At 37.6% G+C, this 27323-nt stretch overlaps 1 protein-coding gene across 2 annotated transcripts in view; it reads left to right on the top strand.

The window, feature by feature from the left end:
- The window catches only part of LOC149717256 (sodium/potassium/calcium exchanger 3-like), a 44113-nt gene that overhangs the window by 14138 nt on the left and 2652 nt on the right, over positions 1-27323 (top strand). For both annotated transcript variants that reach the window (XM_089837250.1, XM_089837246.1), the window contains exons 2-15: positions 15281-15748; positions 24160-24246; positions 24336-24400; positions 24520-24604; positions 24671-24774; positions 24846-24920; positions 25010-25089; positions 25150-25274; positions 25375-25666; positions 25743-25789; positions 26176-26345; positions 26417-26531; positions 26605-26717; positions 26793-26858. In XM_089837250.1, coding sequence (XP_089693376.1) covers positions 15463-15748; positions 24160-24246; positions 24336-24400; positions 24520-24604; positions 24671-24774; positions 24846-24920; positions 25010-25089; positions 25150-25274; positions 25375-25666; positions 25743-25789; positions 26176-26345; positions 26417-26531; positions 26605-26717; positions 26793-26858 — 1710 coding nt within the window. In that variant the 5' untranslated portion in view covers positions 15281-15462. The remainder of the gene's footprint in view (positions 1-15280; positions 15749-24159; positions 24247-24335; positions 24401-24519; positions 24605-24670; positions 24775-24845; positions 24921-25009; positions 25090-25149; positions 25275-25374; positions 25667-25742; positions 25790-26175; positions 26346-26416; positions 26532-26604; positions 26718-26792; positions 26859-27323) is intronic.

Below are 27323 nucleotides of genomic sequence, written 5' to 3'. Positions count from 1 at the left end.
CACACTCTTAGTTAATACGTGTAGAGCGTACTTTGAACTTCAATATGACATCAAGAACTACTAAATTGCTACAGAAATAAGCCAGATATGAATTTTCTAAAAATGATTGTACACCGGTGTATTGCGGGTAAATGTTTTACAGGGGCCGGTAGGAAATTCATTATTGGTTTTGCCCCTGGAGGTTGGCACGTACATGGTTTGATAAGAATATGTAATTTTACTATAATTTATCTTGTTAATGTAATTCATTAATATTCCAATAATTATGATCTCAAAAAGTACTAAATTGGTGCAGAATTAAGCAAAATATGAATTTTATAAAAACAATTGTACACCGCTGTATTGCGGGTAAATGTTTTACAGGGGCTGGTAGGAAATACATTGTTAGGTTTACCCCTGGAGGTTGGCATGTACATGGTTTGATAAAAAAATGTTATAACACTACTATAATTTATCTACTTAATTTGATTCATTAACATTCCAATAATTATGATCACAAAAAGTACTAAATTGGTGCAGAATTAAGCAAAATATGAATTTTATAAAAGCAATTGTACACCGCTGTATTGCGGGTAAACGTTTTACAGGGGCCGGTAGGAAATACATTGTTAATTTTACCCCTGGGTGGTGGCACGTACATGGTTTGATAAAAATATATAAAATTGCTATAATTTATCACTATATCTATTTAATTTAATTCATTAACATGGCAATGAAACAATTGCTTTTCATCATATACAAACCTCCTTTACGTCTTATACAATGGATACTTGCATACAAATTTGAAAAACACATATTGCTTTGAATTTTGAAACTTTACCCTCTTTAACAAATAATTACTAAAGGCACTGTTATGCTTTGTAAATACATTAATATTCGCTAAGCCTTGGTGTGTTTTTGAATTTTTTAATTTTGAACATTCCACTGGCTTTAACAATAGATAAAAGTCACGTTATTATAGTGAATAGGGTCGTACTGTAAGGAAGAACCCGTGCTTTTAGATGACTTTAAATTGCGTCAGAGTTACAAAAGGAATTGATTTTGTGTGGCACGGACGTGAATAAAAGTTAAAAAGTACCGTAGCATTTTTATCACACGTGACTATTTTGGGGGCATCAGAGTTAACGCCCCCCAATTTCAAAATGAATAATTGCTCTTCCTCTTCCACTTGGCAAAATTATTCTTGTCGTCCGTCCTTTTTGGGAATTGATGAGACCTTTTCCGACGCTCGCTTATGTCAGAGAATGGAAAGGAAAGTTCTGAAAGGGGTTATTGCAAGGGATGATGCTGGGAGAAACGTTTCTATTCGTTGCCTGCAATTTTAGTACCTCTACGCTAAGGATTATGGTGGTGGTGGTGGGAGAACGTTGAACGTAAGAGGCTTACACGCCATATAGTTCCGTAGAGCTGATCTCAATTTTTTTTATTATCATAGTTCATATTAAATCCTTTAAATGTATTATTTAGGTTAGGGACACGTTGAATTTATACAAAACCGTTAAATATCCGCCAAGTATCTCTTATTATACAGGGTGTTTCTGATAAATCTGCCATAAATTAAGTCCGGGGATGTTCTTCGTTCGATTTTGAGTCGAAAATGTAACTTCTATGATATTTTGTCGTAAGGGCCACTGTTTTTAAGTATTTTATGGATGGCCTCTAAAATTTAATTAAGAAACTGAAATACAATGATTGCTAATTTAATGTAAGGGATTATCCACAAAACACTGGAATCATAAATGTAACTTCTATCTCCATTTTTCCGTTCAGGTCACTGTTTTCAAGTTAAGATCGGAATATTTTACGGATGACCCCTTAAATTTAATTAAGAAACTGAAAGACAATACTAGTTAAATGTAAGGGATTATCCACAAAACACTGGAATCATAAATTGTAAACGGTGACCCGAGCGACAAAAATGTCATGGAAGTTTCATAGAAGTTCCATTTTCGATTCGAAATCGACCAAATAACCTACCCCTAACCCCGATTATTTCTTGAAACCATTCCAAAAGCACCCCGTGTAGGCCCTAGCATTTGAAATTTAGTTCATCCTGTATGGCTCCTTCTTCCATAAACACTGAAGTGCAGCACGAACAACATTTCTACAGGCGCTGATAGAAAATACATGGGAAGCTATCACCCTAAATGTAGGCTTGCCCCGTAATATCTGGGAGAAATTCCCATAAAAACGTTTTCTTTAGACTTTTCACTTTCTTTTCACTTTTAACTCGATAAATTCTTCGACTACCGATGGCTGGTATCTTCAGACTTTATTTGTTTTGTCTTCTAAAATAGGAATATTGATCTACCTTATTTTTTTTTGTTTGTTTTTTAGATTCGCGATATTGAAATGGCCTAGGGTTAAAGTCGGGCACTGCGGACCTATTTTAAAACTTCGCTTTGTTTGTCAGCTGACTACTTAGCTTAATAGAAATTTTGAGGATTAAGCGAGTTTTCGTTTTTTCTCTTGGTAAAGGGACAAGTTGGTTAAGCCCCAGTTTAGTTTCAAAGCGATTTAACATTGCATAGTTTGAATGTTTTTTTAAGTGAAACGCAGTTTAAGTTTTAATCTTCGGCTGTAAATAAGCAGAAACTAAATATAATTCATTCCCGATGCGCGTTCCAAGGCTTATCGCTCGATTTTTATCTGAAAAATATGGTTATTTTCGACTCTAAAGCAGACGACATTTCATTTAAATTTGTCAGTTAAAATCGCGCGAAAAGCCTTGGAGCATGCATCGCGAATAAGGTACATTCAAGGCTTAGCAACTTGAATAGTTTATTAAACCTTAGTTTGCTATGTGAGATTTATTTTCACGAATGCCTTACAAGGCTTAGCGGCGTAAGTCTAATCTCGCTAAATACTTAAGCCTAAATTTGATTTATGAGCTTTAATTTCCCGGTTGTCGTTGTACAAGGCTTAGGGACTAACCTATTACATCGGATTAATTGATTGAACTCTCTAGGGAAATACGCCTAATCGTTCTGTTCAAATAGATCTAACTCGGCAGTTTCCTAATATCAATCAATTCTTGGGAGCAAAACAACACGGGCTGCCATTACAATGACCAGACTAAAATCTATTAAGCTGTATGAGAATAAACCGTCTGGCATGGAGTGGGTACCCAGACAAACATAAATCTCGTAAGAGATTCATTGAAGGAAAATTGTTAGAGCCAAGGCTTAATCCTTATTCTCGACCCGACAAAATCTCTCAAAATCCTCTTGAGTAGGAGTTGATCAATCTAGCCTGATGGAATGTGGGTACCCACACCAAACGTATAAAGCTCGTAAGAGATTCGTATTGGAAAAGTCTAATACCGTTTTCCATTGATTGCTGCCATGAGGAGACATTTGTAATTTAATGCACTTTTAAGGAAACTTATATTTATACTCCAATAAAACTATACTCCTTGTTAAAATGAAAATGGAAAACGGCTTTAGACTAGAGCCAACCAACTTCAAGCTAAGGCTCAAGTATTCCTCATTTCTTTCTGTACGAAATACAACTTCAAAGTTCAAGCCAAGGCTTAAGTAATCCCCGCCAAAATCTCTGATGCAGTTATAAATGTCAGTCTAACCTTGTAGCGTTACGAAACGTACACTATAACACACCTTACCCCTTTCCGAAACCAAAATACACTGACAAGGAGTATATCATGAAAACTTCGGAGTTGAAAAACGCTATTAAATTTCATTCTACTCTGCTGTAACTTCAAAACATAAGCCACCAGGCCTAACACCTCTGACGTGTGTTTTTTTTTTGTTCCTTCAGATCGACTTAAACAAGGTTTTGATAGAAAAGGAATTTAGTCGATGTGTTTTGCTCCTAGAGTGAAGAAAAAAGAAAATGGAGCGAAAATGAGGCGGTGAGGGATAACAAAAAATCCACCGCTAAAATCTCTTTCTTCCGGCCCCGTAACTTCGTAGCTTCCCTCGATTTTATACGACCCTTTTTTCTCCAGTATAGAGAATATCTATACGTATACTGTACACCCTTTTTTTTCAACTCTCTAGCGATCGAAGAGAAATCAATCTTGAAGAGATAAGAAAATCCTTTTATAGCTCCTTTTTTTCTTCTTCCCCCCTCTCTCTATCTCAGTTTCTGATGCAATATAGTCTTGGGATAGGGGCAAGCCTATGTCTTAATCGCACAGTACTTTTCTTTATTTCAACCTTGGTAGACTGGATTTATAGCTGGAGTCAGCCGTTTTTTTACTGGCTTTTTATAGGCCTGTTCACTCGAAGTATAGTAGCATTACACTCGAGAATATAGAGGGTCGTATATCCTACGAATACGTAATGTTTCAATAAATTGAATATGGAAAAGAAGAGGTGGTGCAGATCTAAAAACCCAATCGACTGTTTCTAACGTGAGGGTTTTTTTTTGGTAATTTTGAAGAATAGGTACCTAACCCTACCCCGAGGGGTTAGACACTTGAGAACTCAGGTGTACAATATGTCTTGAACTCGATGTACTGTCAAAGCTGAACTCAGAGTTCCGAAGGATTTGAACTCAATGTACTGTAAAAGCTGTACTCTTTTGAACTCAGGTGTACACAGAGATCCAGAGCGTCTACCCCCTCGCCCTACCCTAGCGTAACCCGACCTAAACGTAACCTAACCCTACCCTAGCGTAACCCGACCTAAACGTAACCTAACCCTACCCTAGCGTAACCCGACCTTAACCTAACCCTACCCTAGCGTAACCCGACCTTAACCTAACCCTACCCTAGCGTAACCCGACCTTAACCTAACCCTACCCTAGCGTAACCCGACCTTAACCTAACCCTACCCTAGCGTAACCCGACCTTAACCTAACCCTACCCTAGCGTAACCCGACCTTAACCTAACCCCCCTACCCTAGCGTAACCCGACCTTAACCTAACCCCCCTACCCTAGCGTAACCCGACCTTAACCTAACCCCCCTACCCTAGCGTAACCCGACCTTAACCTAACCCCCCTACCCTAGCGTAACCCGACCTTAACCTAACCCCCCTACCCTAGCGTAACCCGACCTTAACCTAACCCTACCCTAGCGTAACCCGACCTTAACCTAACCCTACCCTAGCGTAACCCGACCTTGACATAAGCTAACCTATATCGGGAGTTAATTGCCTAAATGGTCAATTTTTTGACCTTAACCTCTCTGTAAACAAAGAACTTTGTTTCTTCGAAAAACATTTTTGCCGTTGCATTGTCCCTTTGAGAATTAAGGGGCTGAAAGTTTGCCCTTTTGACAAAGTTGTTTTGCTAGTAACGGGGATGAAGAGACTGTCTGGCTGGCCATTAACACGTCAGTCAAAAACTGACCTTTTTTCGAAATCCCTTCCCCTCTTTGTTGATGTTGTTATTGTCGAGTTGGGTTGTTATGTTTTTCCGCCGAGGGTCGATAGGCTTAACACATCAGAAAATGTCGACTCGTTCTTTAGGAAATTTGATATTGCGTTATCACCCAAATGCTTTTAAGTTGCTAAAAGCTTCCCAAGATCAATACCGGAATTTATTAATTTTATTTAATAGAGTAGTAGCACCTACAACCTATAAATTTATTCAAAAGCCTTTATAACTTAAGGATTGAATTATGATTATTTGGAAAATTCTATGAGAGCGGTAGCTCTCTTAGATAAGACTTCATACTGCTCTTAATGTATAAGGAGGGTTTTTTGTTTGGATTATATGCATAGTGTTTATGATAAGTCTGCCATAATTTAAAGGGCGTTTTTTTTGGGTCAAATTGAAGTGCATCAAAGAAAATGGGGTGTACAATGTTTAGTTAAGGTAATATGGGTTCCTAAACATCGATTGTCATCTAAAACCAGGAAATTGTCACACTTTCGAAGTAGGACATCAACCTTCAATTGTATTCAATCTGATAACGTTATTGGATCTCAGTCTAGCAGAAGTGTGGTACAATTAAATGGTTATAAGTGTGCTTACGCTGGTAAAGTAAAGCTAATTACTTCAAATGCTTGATTAAATAATTGGGACCCATAAATAAATTTTGTAAATCTCATGTTCTTTCATGGACTTTCCACTCAGTTTGACCCAAAAAACTGTCACACCCTTTAATTTACGGCAGACTTATCAGAAACACCCTGTATTTATTTATTTATTGTTTATTTTAAATGACAATATTATATTTAGTTAACATATTTATTTATTTGAAAAATAAAGTCGGCTGTATGTAGCAGTAGGCATTTTAATATTCACTGAAAGTTTTCGGTTGATTCCCAAACTACTACGGCATATTCTGTTCTCCGTTGAAATTAACAAAGTTATTTACCCTTTTTTACCATCTATAACTACCTCTTTGCAACTAATAGTAGCTTAAATCAAAAGAGGATTACATGAATAAATTATTTGCGAAATATCAGTATAATAATTATTTCAGTATTAATATGATACGAATTAACTAAACGTTCTTCGGGAACCACCCATTTTTAATCTTTAGCTTGATATTATTTATTACAATAGTTATTTATATCCTTTAATACATGCATGGGGATATTTTTAGTAAAATATGGATAGTATATTAAGGTTGGACGCCTCGTTTGGACGTCGATATAAAGTAGAGGTTGGGTTTTTTAGACCCAAGAGAGGAAAGGAGGGTAAAATTAAAAGACTCACGCAATGGGAACATTTTCTCTCATAATAATATTTTTTTCCTTGTTGGATATATGGCTTTGAATTATATGTATGTCACAAAACTGAATGGTCCCACGCTTGAGAAATTGCCTTAGTTGTAGGAAATCCGTTTATGCGAACTGTTAATGCCATATTCGCCGTCAACGTTAGGCCTTAAAATCGATTCGTGTCTCTTTTGCACTTAGTAGTACTGCTTAATCTTTTCTTTATGCTACAGAGCAGAAACTTATATCTCTTATTAAATTATCTAAGCCTAAAACTAGGCCTGAAATATTTTGTTCTTAAGTCTACTATGCCTAAAACTAAGCCTAAAGGATTCGATTCTTAAATTTACCAAGCCTAAAACTAAGCCTAAAGGATTCGATTCGATTCTTAAATTTACCAAGCCTAAATGATTTCATTCTTAAGTCTACTATGCCTAAAACTAGGCCTAAATGATTTCATTCTTAAGTCTACTATGCCTAAAACTAGGCCTAAATGATTTCATTCTTAAGTCTACTATGCCTAAAAGTAGGCCTAAATGATTTCATTCTTAAGTCTATTATGACTAAAACTAGGCCTAAAGGATTTCATTCTTAAAACTATCAAGCCTAAAAGTAGGCCTAAAAATGCATTCTTAAATCTACTAAGCCTAAAACTAGGCCTGAAATATTTTGTTCTTAAGTCTACTATGCCTAAAACTAAGCCTAAAGGATTCGATTCTTAAATTTACCAAGCCTAAATGATTTCATTCTTAAGTCTACTATGCCTAAAACTAGGCCTAAATGATTTCATTCTTAAGTCTATTATGACTAAAACTAGGCCTAAAGGATTTCATTCTTAAAACTACTAAGCCTAAAAGTAGGCCTAAAAATGCATTCTTAAATCTACTAAGCCCAAAATTAGGCCTAAGAATTCGATTCTTAAATATGTCAGGCTTAATAATAGTCCTAAAAAACAATTAGACTCTTAAATCTAATAAGCCTAAAACTAGTCCTGAAGGCTTCTATTCTTAAATGTTCCTAATCTAAAATTAAACTTTAAGAATTTAATTGTAATATCTACTAAGCCAGTAATAGATCTAAACGATTATATTCTTAAGCTCACTAAGCCTAAAGTAGGCCTGTAGGATTCCATTCTTAAATCTTTCTAAGTCTAAAATTAAGCCTAAAGGATTCCATTTTCAAATCTGCTAAGCCTTAATTAAGGTTTACATTCGTAAATATACTAAACTTCAATTCATTGTAAAATTACAGCGTACCTCTAGTAATAACCAACTCGCAATTGCCAAGGCAAACTTTACCGTTTTCAAACCTTTTAATGGCCCGCCTTAATGAATTCCGTTCTTAATTATACTTAGCCTAATTCATCATTATAGACGTTGTTGTAGCTAGCGAATAACCAATAATAACAGGTTGTAATTTCAATCCCTAATATCGATAAATCATTTTAAACCTTGGAGAGATTCCAAATTGTTTATAGGATTAGGATTAAAAATCGAACGAAAATAGCTTAGCTTTTATTTTTATTTTCTCTTTCATTTTCATGTCTTTGTGAAATATTTTAGTAATTGAATAATCTAGTCACGATTTTTCGATTGAAAATGTAGTGAATTGGAAATAGTTAGGGCGAGGCGCAGCACGGTGCTGGTGTCAAGTATTCTTGCAATGGTTCATGGTTGGATCTTTCGTAATTTTGGTATCAGTCTAGAGAAATATAGGCCGGAAATCTCGTCACGTATTTCGCTTACCCTCTTATACGTGATCGCCATAATTTTTTCTATACCTTATTGTTACCTCAAAATAGTAAGAAAATAACTTAAGAAATAATCTGATATTTTTTCGTCTGCTTTCGGAAACGATATAGCATGTCCGTTCATCGCATTGTCTGTCATTTAACTGCTCTTATTACGGATCTAGGTTATTACAAGAAGTGATATCTAGTTTATTAGGGAGAAGGTATAAGATGCCTAAGTATTCGCGTGCCATAGTCCCAGTCCCCCTTTCAAAATACAAGGGGGGGGGACGTAAAAGGAGGCCGGGCTATTTCCCCTCTCCTCAGTCGGAAAATTCGAAATTTTCTTCATTCGCGTCGCGTTGACGTGAGTTTTCAAGAACCAATGAGATGCTGGGTTGTAATTTAGAGGCGGTAATTAACTACGGACCTACGTTCGGACTGGGGATAAAGCTGGAAATGTGGCCAATTTATGCCTACTCCGTAATAAACTAGATATCACTTCTTGGTTATTATGCAGGGTGTTTCTGATAAGTTTGGCATTAATTCTTTGCGTGATTTTGAGTCGAAAATGTTCAATGACATTTTGCCGTCCGGGCCACTGTTTTCGAGTTAAGATTGGAGTATTTTACCAAGGATGATGGGAGAGGATGCGAAATATGAGAGAAGTAGGCGCGCTAACTGTGGAACGACTTCGGGTGGGTGGGATACCAAAAATGAGGGAGGAATAGTCAGACTCAATTGTAATTGGTTCGTCTGTAACCCTTCTTGACCAATTACCAATGCATCCGACTATTCCTCCCCCATTTTTGAGCACCCAACCTGAGCCGTTCCACAGTTAGCGCGCCTATTTTTCTCATATTTCGCATCCTTCCCCCATCATCCTTGATTTTAGGGATGAATATAAGACCAATCTGTATATTGAAACATTCAGGAGATATCTAGTTTCAGATTTAATAGATAATTTGAAATTTGTACCTCCGACCAATCACGAAATGCCCTGATCAAAATTTTCTTGGCACAGTGCACTTCTTCCAATGAATATTAGCGAAAAATTTGATAAACATTGCACGCGATGGGACAATTATGGTGCAAGATATAGATTGGTATTATAATTTGTAGAAGAATTTTCCTTTCTAATTTAAACGGTGGCTCTTATTCCAAAAGGTCATAGAACATTTTCGACTCAAAATTTCCCAGCCCACTGTATCACCTTTTTTTGGGAAACCTTGTATATAAAGATATATATATTGATTTATACCTTACATTTTCCTTGGTAATTCCCTCCTACACTATTCTTAGTCATATCTCCTTTATGTTATATATCATGTATGTATATTCCTATTTATTGATTTCAATCTATATCCATACACGATTCTATTAACTCTATTATAAAGTTAACTCAAATTCTCTTCGTTTTTGTTCGATTAAAACTGGAAAGTCAGAATGATTCTACCTCTATAAAGACTTCGCAACTTGTCATTTTCCCCCAACTGACCAAGCGTTTATGGTGAAAGTTCCCTTCGTTTGAAATTCTACAAAGGCTTAACGAATAAAATTTGCCCAGAAAATAGAATTACATCCGCTTTTTGGTTTATTAGCACTATCAAGTTATAAATTATCTGTAGGCACAACTGTAATTTTTTTCTGGTCTCTTCTAAAGTAACAAGCGGGTTTTAACCATGGTCGTTTAATGTAGATGGTCTTAGCTGCAGTTCATTTACGCGAAACACGTTTCTCACAAGCGGTGGGGGAGGAGCTTACAGACAAACGTTTGTTTGTTACCAAATTAAAGGGACTCAAAATAAGACAGCGGCGGATGGATATAAATGATTTAAAATACTTCAGTGGCACGTGACCGAGGATATGCTAGCGTGGTTCAAAAAGATACTTAGTTCGTTTCATTTTGAAAACTAGCAATTCCGAGAATTGGCGCTGCAGTATCGTGATAAACAAGGACTAGGTCCATAAGGAGTCTTTGGATCTTGGTGTCACGTGGTGCCAGTGACGTATTTACAATCATTTTTATCCACTCGCAGCCGAGGAGAGGTTGGCGAGGTTCAAATGAAACTTAAGTTCATTTTATTTCAATCAGGGGATTGGCGCTGTAGTCTCCTGATAAACAATGACAAGGTGTCCAGTCCCACTTTATAAGGAGTCTTTGGATCTTTGAGTCACGTGGTGTCTGTGACGTATTCAAATAATTTTCACCCACTCGCTGCTGCCTTATTTGGAGATCCTTAAAACCTTTTTCTTTTTCATTTTGTTAGTTCTTAATCCCCAACAGTTCGGGGCTAAGCCTTCCTAGACTTTTAAATGTTAGAGGTCCGTTCTCGGTATGACCTCTAGATGTAAGAACCCTGCTTACTTGATTTAGCATCATCTGTGCCTATTCTCCGTTTGTTTATTAACCCTAGTTTATTTTATTGTTCCTCCCATATCTTTTTCTTTATATCCATCCAGTGAGAGGTTCTAGTCATCTAGATTTCACGAGCTATATTTCTCTTTAGGTTTTTTGTTCTGGTTTATTTCCTTTCCCTTTTTAAAGTCTTCCCAAAAAACTTCGTAGCCAGATATGCCGATCATTTTTCATGACGCGCCGAACCAGAACAACCATAAATATGCTGGGAAAAAGAGTAAAGAACCCGCAAAAATATTGCTGAACAACCGAGTTTCGAAAAAAATAAATAAAATGGGGTTGAAAATATCCAGGAAGTTGAGGTCATATTGTTTTTGTTTGGGAAGAATAGATAAAAACAAGATTAGATCCGATATATTTTAGCTTTAAGTGTCTAGAGAAATTTAAATATTTCATCGTGATGGATTCGTAAAATTCGTCTTCGGAACTGTCAATTTTGTGCTTTTATTATTTTCGTTACGTATTGTCAAGATATGTCCCATAAGTTTGTCACTGGTTACTTAGAGCTAGTCATGAAGAGACGTAGGTGAAATGTCATAGATTCTGGTAAAGCGACGCCTGGTGATCGCTGTCAAAGGCTTAGTACAGGCTAAATCAGGGTGGGAAATAAGGATTTTTTTAAACTGGACACTGGGCCGGCGACCCCCGACCTGGAATGCATAAACTGGTCCATGACCATTGACCAGGGCACGTCGTCTGTTAAACTAAAGAAGTGTAATATAAAAATATTTGAGTTGATGTGTGGACGCTGGTTACCCTTGAACCACTGACCCCCCCACCGATTTAATTTTTAAAATGGACCAGGCAATTTTTAAACTGGTCATTTGCCCTGTGCCACCACCATATTTCCCACGCTGGTCTAAATAGGAAGATTAACTGCAAAACTAACCGAGTATAGGACTTCAATTCTCACTTGTCGTTCTCGAACTAGTTCGAGCTGTAAGTCTCTAGTATTACGAAGTATAAAATATGTCATACTTATTTAACAAACTTATAAACTTATGGTAATATGTCACCCAGGCGTATTGCGCGTGATCTCTGTGACACCAACGCGATATTCAATATGAACTATTGTTATACTAACGATAAGGCATGTCTCCATATTTTCCTCCGACACCAAAAGCCACAGAAATAAGTTATGTCGCTCTTTGACCTTAGCTAGGGCCAGTAGCTATAGTGTAGAGAGAAGAGAAACTGGTATCAGGGGTTGAACAACAAAGAACGATGTCTCTATTTACCCTATGCCGGCTTTTCTCTGTCTCTAGGCTAGAACAGAAATAAGAAACGTCGGAAAGCAATTTTCCGCTTTTCTCTAAGTAAAGGAGAGTGAAGGCGAAGACCGAACGACGCTATGACATTTTCTCAAAGAGACTCGGAGGAGCGAAGAGAGATGCGTGTAGAGTACGTTCACTCCCTGAATCCCTGGAGATAATATTGAAGCGATGGGTCCCGCTCAAACCCCCTATAGCCAATGGCCAGGGGTTTTAGCTTTCAGTTCATTGGACTCCATTGGTGCCCCTTTTTTTTCGTTTGGAAGAAAGTCATCTTGGATATTAAATGGCCGATAGAACTGGGCCTTGGCTCTTTGGGAGGACGGGTTAGAACACATTTTATCGCGGGCGTATATCTCTTTTTCTTCGACATCTTTATATACAGGGTGTTTCTCAAAAAGAAATTATAGGGGGTGTTCATTTAAGCGATTTCGAGTTGGCATTTTCACTCAAGGCCAAGGGACACCGTTTTCAAGTTATATTTGGAGTGTTTTACGGATGACCCCTTAATTAAATAAGTAATATAACATAATACCTTAAAAGAGTGGCCTTTTTCTAAATATAAAAGGACAACTATTAAAAAAATTATCTCTGATTGAAAAATAATTGGCATTTAATTAACTGTCTTAAAAACAAGGACTACTGTGCCATCCGCCATTGGGTTAGTGGCGTCTGCTAGCCCGAACCTCTTACCCCTACGGGATTGGTTCAAGTCTCACAGGCTGAGAGAGGTAAGGGTAATAGGTTCGAGCTAGCAAACGCCACTAAACCGTTGGCGGCTCAGTAGTAATCGTTTTAAGACTAATTAAATGCTAATTATTTTGTAATAAGATATAATTTATTTTTATTAATATCTTCCCTTTCATATTTATAAAAAGGCCTTTCTTTTAAGGTATAATGTTATGTTATGTTAAGAAACTGAAAGACAATGCTAATTAAGTCATCCGTAAAACACTCTTAACATAACTTGAAAACGGTGACCCTAATTGCAAAATGTCTTAGAAGTTACATTTTCGACTCAAAATCGATCAAAAGAACACCCCATAACCTTATAATTTCTGACAAACCTTTCAGAAACACCCTGTATAACTCCTGAACCGAGCCACCCTCGAAGCAACGGGGCGAGTCGGATTGACTTGTTATTAAGGTGGTTGCTAACTTTCTAGGAATCCTCTGACGCAAGCTCGCTGGCTCGTTCTTTGCTGCAAGCCACAGCCCAGATCGCCTCGGTTTTCATGTTAATCTATTCTCACGTATGGGTGCCTCCAGCTTGAACGAAATTGTCTTTGTAATAAAGTTAGATGCCAGCCAGGAATGTAGGGACCCTTTCTTGCTTGGTGCGGTTAATAAGACGCTCCTTTCTTAACCAAATTAGAGACGAGAAGATTCTTTTGAGGGAAATAGGATTTTGGGGTAACGGGTTCTTTGATGTTGTTAATTAACTTATAACATGCCTTAAAGAAATACCAAGAAGTGATATCTAGTTCATTAGGTAGAGGTATAAATTCTCCACATTTCCAGCTTAATCTCCAGTCCAAACGTAGGTCCGGAGTTAATCCGCGCCTCTAAATTACAACCAGCATGTCAGTGGTTCTTGAAATCTCACGTCAGCGCGACGCGAATGACGAAAATTACTATCATATTTTCCGACTGAGGAGAGGCGAAATAGCCCGGCCTCCTTTTACGTCCCCCCCCTTGTATTTTGAAAGGGGGACTGGGACTATGGCGCGCGAATACTTCGGCATCTCCCTAAGAAACTAGACATCACTTCTTGGAAATACCGGGGAAGGCCTAATGAAAGGTTGATTACATGTTGGTTTATTTATTTGTATAATTATTTTTGCAAAGGAGATATACGAACAACCTCTAAGTCAGTCTATTTGGTTTGGGGATAGGGTTAATTTTAATCAAAGTTTGGCCCTAAATCCATCCGAGGTAACATTCCCGCAGTTTAAACAAATGAATCATTTGGTACTTTTACACGATTCGATTAATTAAACTCCATCGTCGTAAACCCCCTCTCTTCATTTTTGTCCGCCTTTAACGAAGTTCCACTGATAACGAAAGACAAACGACTTGTTTTGTCGTTCCAACTTACTCTAGTACAATATCACTTAACTCTTCTACTGCAGGCTACAAAATGGTCGTGCAACTATTGTGCCCAGTGCCAAGTAACCTTGTCAAGAGTAATTCACGCGAGGGGGTCGTTTGGGATCGACTTTCGCGTAGCCTGTAGGGAATCTGTCGCATCCTATTCGATGTTTAAAGCCCCGTAAACAAAGGTTTAATACACAGTCTACCGAATCGAGTTTGAAAAGGGGTATGTATGTATGTATGTATGTATGTACGCGCGTCAGTTCAATGACTTCACGAAGTTTATCGATTTCTAATGGAATTAGGCTTAAGGCTTTTACTTGCTTGATATCGTTATGTCAAAATTCAAATTCCCCCTAGTCATTTAGTATTAATATAACCATGAATATCTTCAAATCTTCCAATAGTGTGAAATTCAATTTATGTATTAGTATAAGTTAAAAAGATATGTTCCATAAGTTTGTCACTTGTCATGAAGTAACGTAGGTCATAGATTCTCGTAAAGCGACGCCTGGCGAGACACTGTCAAAGGCTTAGTACAGACTAAATAAGAAGACGGACTGCAAAACTGAGTGTAGTCAATTCTCGCGTCGTTCTAGAGCTAGCTCTCAGAAAATCTTTATCAATACGAAGTGTCATACCTATGGAACATATCATATAAACTTATGGTATTAGAGAGAAGTGTACAGTAAAGCGGAGTTATTGTGACATGATTCTTCCCAACATCACTTTGCATTTGAAGCAAGGTTACTAAGCCGAGTCATACACGCGATAAATAGTTCCCTCATCATTACTCTGTTAGTTCTTAACTATTTGTCAAGGCGCTTGTGGATTTTGGTCCCACGTCAAGACGACGTTTGTGGGTTGATTGCTGAGGATTTTGTACCAAACAATTATAGAATTCACCCCAAGGTGCGATGCCCATCTGAAGTTTGATGAGTAGGGAAGTAAACATAAGGGGTGAACCTGGGATGAATCATGTTTTATAACTAAAGTATTAAGAGGATACAGAGTGTCTTCCTTCTATTATCCTCTTCTGGTTCAACAGACTTTCATGGAAGACTTGAAAAGCGTCATAATGGAATGTGACGACGCAAATTTTAATAGTTTTCTTTGTACTTAACTGATTTCAGATCTTAAGACGTCAGTTGACAGCAACGATTGGAATAGCCGTCGTTTACTCCAAGAACCTTCTGCGCAGAATGAAGCTACCAAGTCACCTCCCAATCCTGAGGGATCTTATGACGTGGAACCAGAAAAAGGCGCGAAAGATGTACCATCCTCCAAGGATACTGACGAGGATGTAGTCGTAGTTATGTCACCATCTCCTCCTACCAAATCGTCAACAACTACTAAAACTCCCCGGACTGAGGAACCAACCATCAAGTCAACTACCACTACCACAACTACAACCACCACCACCACAACAATAACAACCGTAAAACCTTCAACAACTGAAGCTACCACGGAAAAGTCAACTACTTCTAAAGCGGAAACGACAAGCGCTACAACGGTTAGTGGGAAAACTTCAACCAAGAAACCGGAAAATGTCACGGAAGTTACGACACCCAAAAGAGAATTTGAAAACTGTGTACCTCCTGGTAAGAAAATGAATTATTTGCATGTCTTCTTTAATATAAGTTTCGTGCTTTTTAAAGCAAAATATAAGCGCTATTTTTCAATGAGCTAGCTGCACCGAGAAAATATTTTAAACCCTTGCGCAAACAAAGATAGATAAAAAACTAGGGAAATTGCTCTTGATTGCCTGTTTTTGAAATGCATCTCATCCCACCCAAGAAAATATTGAATTTCTTTTCTTCTTGCATGTTTGCATAAACTGAAAAATATATAGGGCGTATGCATATATAAACCAAACCACCTTCACCTTTCGTCTAGTCTAGTCTGGTTGCTTCAGGGATCGTTGAAAATATTTTTTAGTTTTTAGTTTTTTTTTTGTTTTCTCTTTATAACTTTTGCATCCTATCTCGTCTCTCAAGAGATACAGGGGATAAAGAATAAAGAGATAGAGATAAAGGAAAATGATGAAACTTATTTTCAAACCCCCCATCCTCCCCCTGGGTTTCTGTTGGACCCAGCATCCATAAAAGAAATAGGCCAGGAAATTGAATCAAAATTTCCTCTTTTGTATCTCGGTTATTTTTTTTTTCTTTGCTTTTGCGAAACTAAGGAAGTTTTTTTTTTAGAATAGGCGATGGCTATCTAGACAAATATATTTCACTGCCCCGTACTCGATCGACGGAAAGTTATTAGCATAAGTTTGTAAGATATGTTCCATAAGTATGACATTTCCTATACTTCGCAATGTTAGAGACTTACAGCTCGAGCCAGTTCGTGAACGATAAGCGAGAATTGACTACACTCGGTTTTGCAGGACTTCCATTTTCCTATTTAGTCTGTCCTAAATCAACTCACCAGACGTCGCTTTACGAGAATCTATGATGTTTCATTTACGTCGCATCATGACAAGCTCTCAGTAACCATTGACAAACTTATGGAACATATCTTTATGGACTTATAATAATAGGAACACTCCATGGTGAAAGAAAATGCTGCAAAAATGTTTTTGTTCAATTTCGATAGACCCTATTTTGGAGCCTACAGGCAGTGCGAGTTGGCTAACCTCCCTCCGCGTGTAGTTAACTAGGGCTCCATCTGGCGTTTCATCTTGGCGCTAAGGAGAATACCCCAATGGCTTCCTCGCCCCGCTCAAGTTTGTTGGTATCTCTGTATATAAAAATGTAACCTAGGTCGTTGGTTCAGTATGCAAAATCTCTTTACGATCTCAACTCCTTTCCCCCAAAAAAACCCCACGTAGATTCGTACGTGTGAATAATTTATAGCGTTGCAAGTTTGCAAATAAGGTAGATAGTTGGTTTAAAAACGGTGCATCTTTCCTCACAGCTATTATAGAAAAAGAAAGACTTTACTAATGGAAGTCTAACAAGGTTTTTATTCTAGACTTGGTTGGTAACAAAGGCTTAGCAATACATAGCGTTGAAAATACACAGACAAAAAAAAATCTAAAAGAAGCTTATAGTTAGGCTTAATACACGAGGGAAATTCTTAATATTCCTTTTAGTTGAGTGTCTTAAAATCTTAACGACCATCATCATCCCATCCCATCCCGCTTTGTGTTGAGTTTCCTTTTTTCCCCCCTTGCGTAAGGTTGCCTTTCTTATTAAAGGAGATAAATTTCAACTTTGCACAAACCTTTTCCTTTCCCCAAAACCTCTCTGTTATTCTTATCTAAGCTCTTTAGATAATAAACAGAACACCCAAGGCACGAAAATATATGGCTTAGGCCTAACTTAACGCGACGATTCTGGTCAAAACTTTTACTGATTTTATATTTACATAAAGTTAACACGTTCTTTATTAATTTGTTTAATGCATTTGTCCTAACCCTAATTCATAATTTAATTTATATTAACCCTGCACACTTAAGAGAAACGAATGCTATCTTTCGCGGAAGATAAAAATTATTTCATATAACTTAAGCCTAATTTGAAATTTAGGCTTAGGGTAGATTGACTAAATTCAACCTTAATTTAATACTGTAAGTTGTTCTTTATTAATTCTAATTTATAATTTAAATCAAATCATTTGTTTTAAACAGTAAATACTAGGTTATCCTTTTGGGGGAAAAAGAAGTTCTTTAAGCCTTAGGCTAATTTTAAATTTAGGCTTAGCGTAAATTCAACTTTGATTTAAGGCTTTGAGACGTTCATTATTAATTCTATTTGATAATTTAAATCATATTAACCTTTTTTAAACAGTGAATACTAGGTTACCTTTTGCTGAAAATTATTTCTTTAAACCTTAGGCCTAATTTGAAATTTAGGCTTAACGCTTAAATTCAAAGTTGATTGAATGCCTTAACTAAAAATGCGTATAAAATTATCCGAATTGGGTTAGGAAACGAAGCCAAATTGGGAAAAGAAATATATTCTGGCTAGACTCCAATTCAATTCAATTCCACGTATTCATCTTGTCCAAAAGAACTAAGTTAATGTTCAAGAAAGCGTAGCTTCGTACTCGCTGTAAATTTACAGTGAAACTACTTCATTATTTAAATCGACACAAGTATAACCAACCCTCTCGCGATCTTGTATAGATCTATGCCCAAATAGGTTCATCTCCCCGATTGATTTTTGAATAATTAAAGAGGATAGGATGGAATAAGGAATCGACTAAGGCGGGTTTTATTAAATTGAAGACGTCGTATATCACAAGTTTCACATGATATTTGAGTACGTTTTTAATACTTAATTATATTTAAGTACCACCAAAGCTTATTAAAAAATATAAAAAAGCTAAGAGCAGTAAACAAACATCTTGAAGATGTTTCATTTTATGAAATTGAGTTCAAAGTTTGCCAATAAAACGTACAGACACTAATCAACAAAAATACAAAACATAGTATATCATTTCAACCCATTTATATATATACAGGGTGTTTATGATGCGTCTGCCATAAATTAAAGCAACAGGCGGCTCTATTATCACCCCTAGCAATCTGGGTAACCTTCTGGACACGAATTTTATCTTGATGAAGGCAGGAACCAATCAGACCTAATGCACTAGGTCCCATTGCCTTAACTGGCCTTTACTAAGTGTAGCCCTTGTGTAGTAGAAAAGTCATCTTTAAGGTGAACCAACGGAGCCGCCCTTTGCTTCAAGGGTGATGTTCTTTGGGCGATTTTGAGTCGAAAATGTAACTTCTATCTTCATTTTGCCACAAGGAACACTGTTTTAAAGTTAAGATTGTCCATTGTATTTTACGGATGACCCCTTCAATTTAACTAAGAAACTGAAAGACAATGATTGCTAATTTAACTAAGGGGTCATCCCTAAAACACTCAAATCAAAACTCGAAAACAGTGACCCTTAGGACAAACAAAATGGAGATTACATTTTCGACTCAAAATTTATTTCCCAAAGAACATCCCCCTTGATTTATGGCAGACTTATCAGAAACAGCCTGCATATAGAAGGGGAAGTCCGGAGGAATCGGAAATGAGGTTTATAAAAATTCATCACATTTATGAACCGGGAGGGGTTTATTTTACATTTCTTTTTTTTTTTTTCGGAAGAAAGAACTCTTTCTTGGGATGACATCTTTACCCCTGGGGACCCAAACAAGTTTATATTATAGATTTAGTTCTTTAGTTTCCTCACATTTTTCTTTCTGCCCTGTACATCTATATTTTTTATCCTTCTCTCTGTGTCCATTTAAAAGAATCTAGAGTGAGAATCCTGGTAGAGAAGATCTCCAGGCTCAACTAAAAGTGTCCTTTGAGAGACACGGAACAACAGGTCCTTTTCACGATGTTAAAAGAGAAGATACTGCCCTCTAGCAAAGGGAACTGAGATATTTTCCCCCAAAGAGCTATAGGCCTATAGCTGTCCTCGATCTCATCTAGCTAAACCCTTGGCAGTTTCTTCCGGTTTTACCAGTTCTGCCCTCTTGCGAAAAGCAAAGCTGCAAAGTACCATGTCACACTGTGAAGAGTATTCGTGATTACCCATTGAATACGTGGGGTAACATTAAAGAGAGTGGCTATCAAATCCCATTTTCATCTGGGCATTATTCCTTCATTCATTGATTCTCTATGAACGTACTTACAGCTTTGCATCGATCGAAGGTTCTCTCTTTACCCTTCCCTTCCATCTCTCGAAGAAGTTTCTTTCCCAAAATAGATCTTTGGGTCCATCGAATCATTTGCTTGCCCTCTCATGAATTTTTATGTCAAATTAGGCCTAAACGTATAATTTAAGGTAAAGGCCAGGCTGGGTTTTTTCTTTAGTTTAAGATGTAAAATAATTTATAGGCCTATGCGCTTTGTATTCTTCTATAGTATTAAAGTGATGCTAGTAATAAAGTTTTGTTGTAGGACCCTACGAGTTAGGCATCTCTGTGAAGTACATCATGACGTAATTTCGTGTGGAGACTGTAATTGGCCATCCTAGACCTAATCAAGAAGTGATATCTAGTTTATTAGGGAGAAGGTATAAATTCGCCACATTTCCAGCTTTATCTCCAGTCCCAACGTAGGTCCGGAGTTAATCCACGCCTCTAAATTACAACCAGCAGCTCAATGGTTCTTGAAAACTCACGTCAGCGCGACGCCAATGACGAAAATTACATATTTTCCGACTGAGGAGAGGCGAAATAGCCCGACCTCCTTTTCCGTCCCCCCCCCCTTGTATTTTGATAGGGGGACTGGGACTATGGCGCGCGAATACTTAGGCATCTTACACCTTCTCCCTAATAAACTAGATATCACTTCTTAACTTATTTAACACGTTTTCTGCTTCACGGAGTGACATAACACAATATTGTCCTATTAGAAAACTTGATTGGCACTATCTTATTTAATATTGTAGATGGTTACTTGACTTCAATTTGAAATATTGATTATTCAATAAGAAAAGAAAATAATAACTTGGTCCTTCCCATAAACTATTCAATTATAAATATTTTAAAACATATTTAAATACTATTTGGTTTTTATAATTTTGCCCTACATGGTGACCTTCAAACATTGCCTAGGTTGACAGTTCATAAAACCGATCGAAAAGAGTTGACAACTAAGCCTAAAAATATTTGCCGACTTCGGAAGTTCAAGTTGAGTACTTGTGCCAATAAGGGCGTGTGACGTGTTATATTAGGTCTTCGATGCTGCAACTTTCAATCGATTTTTTGATGCTTAATTGCTTTTCTTGTCCCGTACACTCCCTTCCATGACCTGTCACTTCCGGTAACGTCATTTAAACTTAAGGAGGTTTTTATTGAAAAAAAGGGCAAAGGTTTTTTTCTAAACACGTAGAAGGTATCACGTGGGATAACCTTCTTCTTTTGGTTCTAATTTTTCCGCATGGTTTACCCAATACCCAATCCCTAGGGTGGATTAAGTTTCTTTTAGGGTATCAATGCCAACCCCCATGATTGATCCTAATTAAGTATCTTTCATTTCCGTTGATTGAAATTAATTGCTTTACTGATGTGTTAATTCGCGGAAAGCGGTTTTTTAAATGGTGTTTAATTGTAATGGCTATGTTTATTTGATTAAATGTTAGTAATGGTGTAAAGAAATAGGTTTTTTTGCACGGTAAATGAAATTAGCGGCTAGCAAGCCATATTGAAAATGTATTGAAATGACTGCGGTTCAATCAAGAACTGGAATCACATAAATTACTGCATGTGTCATGTGTTCTCTTGCTACAACTTGTACTAACCATTGTTTTTTGTTTTCCGTTCGAAATGGCTTATGACTATTTAAAATGGAAACCATGCATCCTTCTATAATATTAAAGGGATACTTTGGGCTTGAATTTTTTTTTTCATTTTTAATCGAAATAGCGTATAAAATAATGAATATATCAATTGGAACCATTTTTCTATCTACAATATTGATGAAGATACGAGCGATTAAGTTTCCGCAATGGCGAGTAATGGACACTACGCGTTAGGCTTTCCCACGAAGCTTGGGGAAGTACCTTTATTGTATGCCTACTTGCCTAGTATCACCTGATGGATTCGTTCAATAGGGGTACTTACCAGTGCTTGGCGGGATAGCTTAACGCGTAGTGTCCATTAGTCGCCATTACGGAAACTTTATTTTCTTTAATATTGTAGATAGAAACATGGATACAATTGATATATTCATTATTTTATACGCTCTTTCGATTCAAAAGAAACAACCAAGCCCGGTATGTCCCTTTAATGAAGATTCTAGTAACTATAAGTTTTCTAACAGGACCCTATAAGTTATCTGTGAATTAGATGACGTTTCAGGCCCTGAGTACCCAAATCCATTCAACACCAATTATTACCTAATAGATAATACTTGGTTTCAATTTTGAATAATGCTTTTTCTGACGAAAAAAAAAAAACAAAACCACAAAAATAACCTGGTTCCTACCAAGAAGTGATATCTAGTTTATTAGAGAGAAGGTATAAGATGCCTAAGTATTCGCGCTCCATAGTCCCAGTCCCCCTTTTAAAATACAAGGGGGGGGGGGTTAAAGGAGGCCGGGCTATTTCGCCTCTCCTCAGTCGGAGAATAGGTAATTTTCGTCATTCACGTCGGGCTGACGTGAGTTTTCAAGAACCAATGAGATGCTGGTTGTAATTTAGAGGCGGGGATTAACTCCGGACCTACGTTTGGACTGGAGATAAAGCTGGAGATGTGGCGAATTTATACTTTCTCCCTAATAAACTAGATATCACTTCTTGTTCTTACCTTTTTACCTCTCCGAGTGACGTATGTCACGGAGAGGTTCTGTAACGATCGTGTCTGTCTGTCTGTCTGTCTGTCTGTCTGTCTGTCTGTCTGTCTGTCTGTCTGTCTGTCTGTGTGTCTGTCTGTCTGTTGTTACACCCACGTGACCGCGTTCGCAGTTTCCAAATCGGAGCAAACGTGTTCGCCATTTCCGAACTGCTTTCACAGTCACGGAAATGGCTCCTCTACTTGAGTTCTCACACCACCATATTCTGGTCTTTCTCCATCCCACACGGACACCAGTCTGTACTTACTGGCTTCTAATCACCACCATCTTTTGACCTTCGTCCATCCCACATGGACACCAGTCTGTACATACTGGCTTCTAATCACCACCATCTTCTGGTCTTCGTCCATTCCACTTGGACGCCAGTCTGTACATTCTGGCTTCTAAACACCACCATCTACTGGTCTTCCGTCTATTCCACATAGACACCAATCTGTCTCATTGGCATCTACTCCATTATCATCGTTTGGTTTTAGGATATACGCGGCGATCAGCTAGGGTTACGAGAAACGTCTAGCTTCCCTAAGGTGGGATCGCCACCAAAGGTTTTCGCAATTGCGCTTTTTCCTTACTATTATAATGGAAACGAATCGTATATATACCCCAAAATTTGAAGAAAGCGGGCAAGAGGGGTAACCTTCACGTTAAACGTCAATATTAGCAAAGTTTGAGATGATAATAGGTATAACTTTATTTTAAACGATTTAACTATTATTAATGTTAATTATTGAAGATTAAAATAATTAAAAATAATTATATTTATTTAAATATTAAAGATAATCTTGTTTCTCAACTCAAAATTAATACGGAAAGAGTTAAAAAGCAGTCTATGTTTTTGTCTGTGTGTGTCCGTCCATTGTTACACTAGTGCGTCGCGTTAGCAGTTAGCCTTGTGTTGATGTGTTAAGAAATCATACAGAACCTTAATATTCCCTTTTTCCATAATATAAAGTGAATATGTGGAAGTATTTTTCGTAATTATGATGCATTTAGTACTTTTGTAGCTTTAAAGCTCTGTTTCATTTTGATATTCCAAAGATTTTTTTTAATATTGTTATTTGAAATGGCTGTTTATATATTACTTAAGCTATACTACATCTGTATATAGAATAATCCTTGGTTTAGCGATTTCATGAAGAAAACTAAGACCTAGACTCCGGCGGGTAAAATAAGTATCATCCGTTTTAGGCTTAGTGAAACGAAGAGTAAATAATTGAGGCCTGAGGTGAAGTAAACTTTGGGCTTTGATTTTCGTGTCTGAAATGAAGAGGCATCAACGGATCAGAGTTGTGAATGTAGCTATCAGAATATACGGTAAACAGCTGAAGCGCAGACTTCATTTCCTGATCTTTTCCCCATTGACTGATATCCATGTGTCCAAGATTTATCCTTATTGGATGTAAAATGTCGTCTGCTTTACTGTATTATTCGCTATGCTTGGAATACTGCTTCAATATTTCGAAAATTTTTACTTCAAAAAAGAGAAATAATTCCATATCTAGGTAAATAAGTTTGTAGTAGTAGACCTCTTGACTCGGAGAGGTAATATTTTGGTTTTCCCAACTTGTTAATCTCTGATAACTCTGTTTACTATCACATAACCTTGATCAGCAATTAACACTTCCAAATTAGGCTAACCATGACCTACTTGTTCTAATACTTCTTTCTATCTTTTCTATATTTTCTTGTCGCGTCAAAGCGTACCACGAATTTCCTCCGGACGCTTTCACTCAACGTCAAAGAGCCAATGGAGCTGTCATTGTCCATTTGTTGGTCGTTTGCTACAGTACGTGAAAAACACTAACTCTATTACGCCTTAAGCCTTTGCTACATTGTAAATACACGCGATTTCTTCTTCTTTATTTATCTTTCAAGTGTTTTACGCTGTCGCTGTTGTTTGCGATGACTATTTCATAAGTAGTCTTGAAGAATGTTGCGCGGTAAGACTGTCCTAACACTTTCTCTCTCTCTCTCTTTCCATCTCACAAAAAATACTCCCGAAAAATCCAATTTTTCACTCTTTCCTGTTTTTGACAAATGCAAAAATTTTGTTATTCAGCGTTTGAATTTAAGTCAAGATGTAGCTGGAGCAACTTTCATGGCAGCTGGCAGTTCTGCCCCGGAGCTCTTCACAGCCATTTTAGGTACAAGATTAAATCACTAAGGGTTTTTGGTTTCAAAGGTTTTCAATTAATATCTCTTTGGGAAAGGGGTTTTAATCGCGAAAGGAGATGTTGGTACAGGAACCATTGTTGGATCCGCAGTCTTCAATATTCTATTTGTTATTGGTCTATGTGGAATTTTTGCTGGAAGGGTAATTGAGTGCTTCTTTTGTGAGGTGTATACAGAGTCCCTCAATACTTAAGAAGTATTACCTTGTTGTAGGTTGTAGTTTTACATTGGTGGCCTCTATTTCGTGACTCTATTTATTACGCGTTCACAGTAATCGTTTTAATCATTGTAAGTTTTATCGTAAGCCTAATTACACCTGAGTCTAATTCGAATTCTCTAATGGAATTGGATTCGATTCGATTCGCTTGCTATGGTAGATTATTTACGACAGCGAAGTAACGTGGCACGAGTCGTTAATCATGTTGATCTTCTACGTAATTTACATCATAATTATGAAGTAATTACTTTAGTGAAGTCGTTAAGAGACTTACAAATACTCACGAAGGTACCTAAACAGATACAACAGTAAGATTCACCGCTGGATATGTCAAATTTTCCATTTCCAAGAAGAGGAAGAACCTTCGGCGATGGGAATACTTAACAGTACCAACGGCGGAGACAAGAAAACCTACAGTTCTTACGGTTTGGTAATTTTATCAAATTCCCCAATGTTACACGTCCTTTCCGTGATCAAAAGCATGAACAGGAATGTTTGAAATTGTAACTATATGGGTTCGTACAGTGGCGTTCAACAATGAGATCGACGATCACGCTCAAACTCCAGTCACCAGCCAAAGAAACCCCGCGCCAGACGAAAGCATCATGATGTCTTGCAGAAGGCCAACGTTATTCGAAGCCGCACTCATGATGTTGATGACGCGTCATTTTCCACCACTGTCTCGGTTCCGGGCGGCGGGTCGTCGAATCATATTAGAGCAACAGCGTCTTAGACAAAAATCGTCCAAACTTAACAGCCCAATGTCTACCGACCGTGCGGATGCCATGTATTATAGTGGACGCACTATCAGCATGAGGTGTGGTTTTTACTATGACTCGCGCTTGACGTTACTATCTTGTATAACTGGGGTTTTCGTTTTATCTCTCGCGCAGTGTTGCTATGACGTCAGAGTCGACGTGGCATAGAATTCCTTCTAAAGGTACTACATTCAGGGTTCATACAAACCTGGAAAACGCGGGGAAATAAATTGTTCACAAAGTTACAATTTTTAGTAAAATTCAGGGAAAACAGGGAAATTTGAGTAAGTTAGCTCTTAAGGGGTGCCTTCAACTATAAAAAACGGGGATGTCCTTTTAGTATTTTATAGTCCTGTTTGCCCCCTCCCCACCAAACGATACCTAATCCTTTGGGTTACAGCAAACGGAGGCCGAGTAATTAAGCAAAATGTTCGTTAACGTTCCCTCCATAGGAAAAAACCTGAAAAACTCAGCGAAGTCCTTTTTAAAAAAGTTGTTTGAACCCTGTGCATGTACATTTTGGTTGTTGAACGATTCTTCAAATACTTATTGGTTAATTTGATGGCAGAGGATGGTTTGTTCAACATGGTGAAATGGGTCATTCAAGTGCCCGTCTTGGTAGCTCTTCATTACACCATCCCTGATTGTAAGAAGCCACAATTTCGCAAGTACTTCTTGCTAACATTCTTCGCTTCTATCACATGGACTGCCATTTTCTCTTATGTTATGGTTTGGATGGTTAGCTAGTTTATTTCACAAGTACTTATTGGTATGACCAAGTTTTTAATGGAATGACTTCCATCTTGAAGGTTGTTCTAATCGGTTTTACATGGGGGATCCCCGACAGTATCATGGGGATTACATTCTTGGCTGCCGGAACCAGTGTTCCGGACGCCTTCGCGAGTCTCGTGGTTGCTAGACAAGGTTATTCTAAAAATAATACCTTTTTTCAAAGGTGTTTCACTTTCGGTGTTTAATTCTGTTTTGTAACTAATAGGCATGGGTGATATGGCCGTGTCCAATAGTATAGGCAGTAATGTTTTCGATATCTTGATTGGATTAGCCTTACCATGGTTTATACAAACAACCATGGTTGATCCCGGTTCTGTGGTATGTACATTTACTACTACCTTTTTGCGTAATATTTGTCTGTGTAATTATACACTCAATTTTCACTTTCCAAAGTCGACGATAAACAGTCGAGGAATGGTTTACGCTGTTGTACTTCTCTTTCTAACTATAATAGTGACGGTAATTAACTATTACTTAAATGAAAGGTGCAGGCTAAAAAAGCTTTTATTTTTATTGGATATACTAACCAATAAGCCAGCCTAATCGATGTAAAAAAGGGGTAGGCAAAGCTCAGTATCGAGATATACAATAGGTTGACCCATAGCCGTCTCTGAGCACTTTCTGGACCCAGGGAGGAGAGACTTGAGATGTTAGTCTAATGTTAAAGAAGCTGTAATATAAATGTAAGGGGGGAAAAAGGGAGGGTAGGAATGTTTATCTCGCTCTCCCTCGATTCTAGCTAACGCGCACGCGCGAGTGGCGTCGGTTAGTACACTACCGCCAGCTCCCATTTCCATCCAGTTCAAAGCCGGTTTTTAAATTTGACGCATGCGCGCGGACACCGCTGCGAGTGACTGTACTGACTGAGTCAGCGCCAGAGAGAGAAGAGTTTAGCCACGAAGCGAACCAATTCGCCTATTCACT

This window comes from Phalangium opilio, unplaced genomic scaffold (genome assembly GCF_054372755.1).
Source record: "Phalangium opilio isolate 3A_F unplaced genomic scaffold, DU_Popi_V2 ptg000003l_1, whole genome shotgun sequence".
Lineage (NCBI taxonomy): Eukaryota > Metazoa > Arthropoda > Arachnida > Opiliones > Phalangiidae > Phalangium > Phalangium opilio.
Note: the sequence above shows the minus strand (reverse complement) of the source record. Positions and strands in the feature narration are given on the sequence as shown.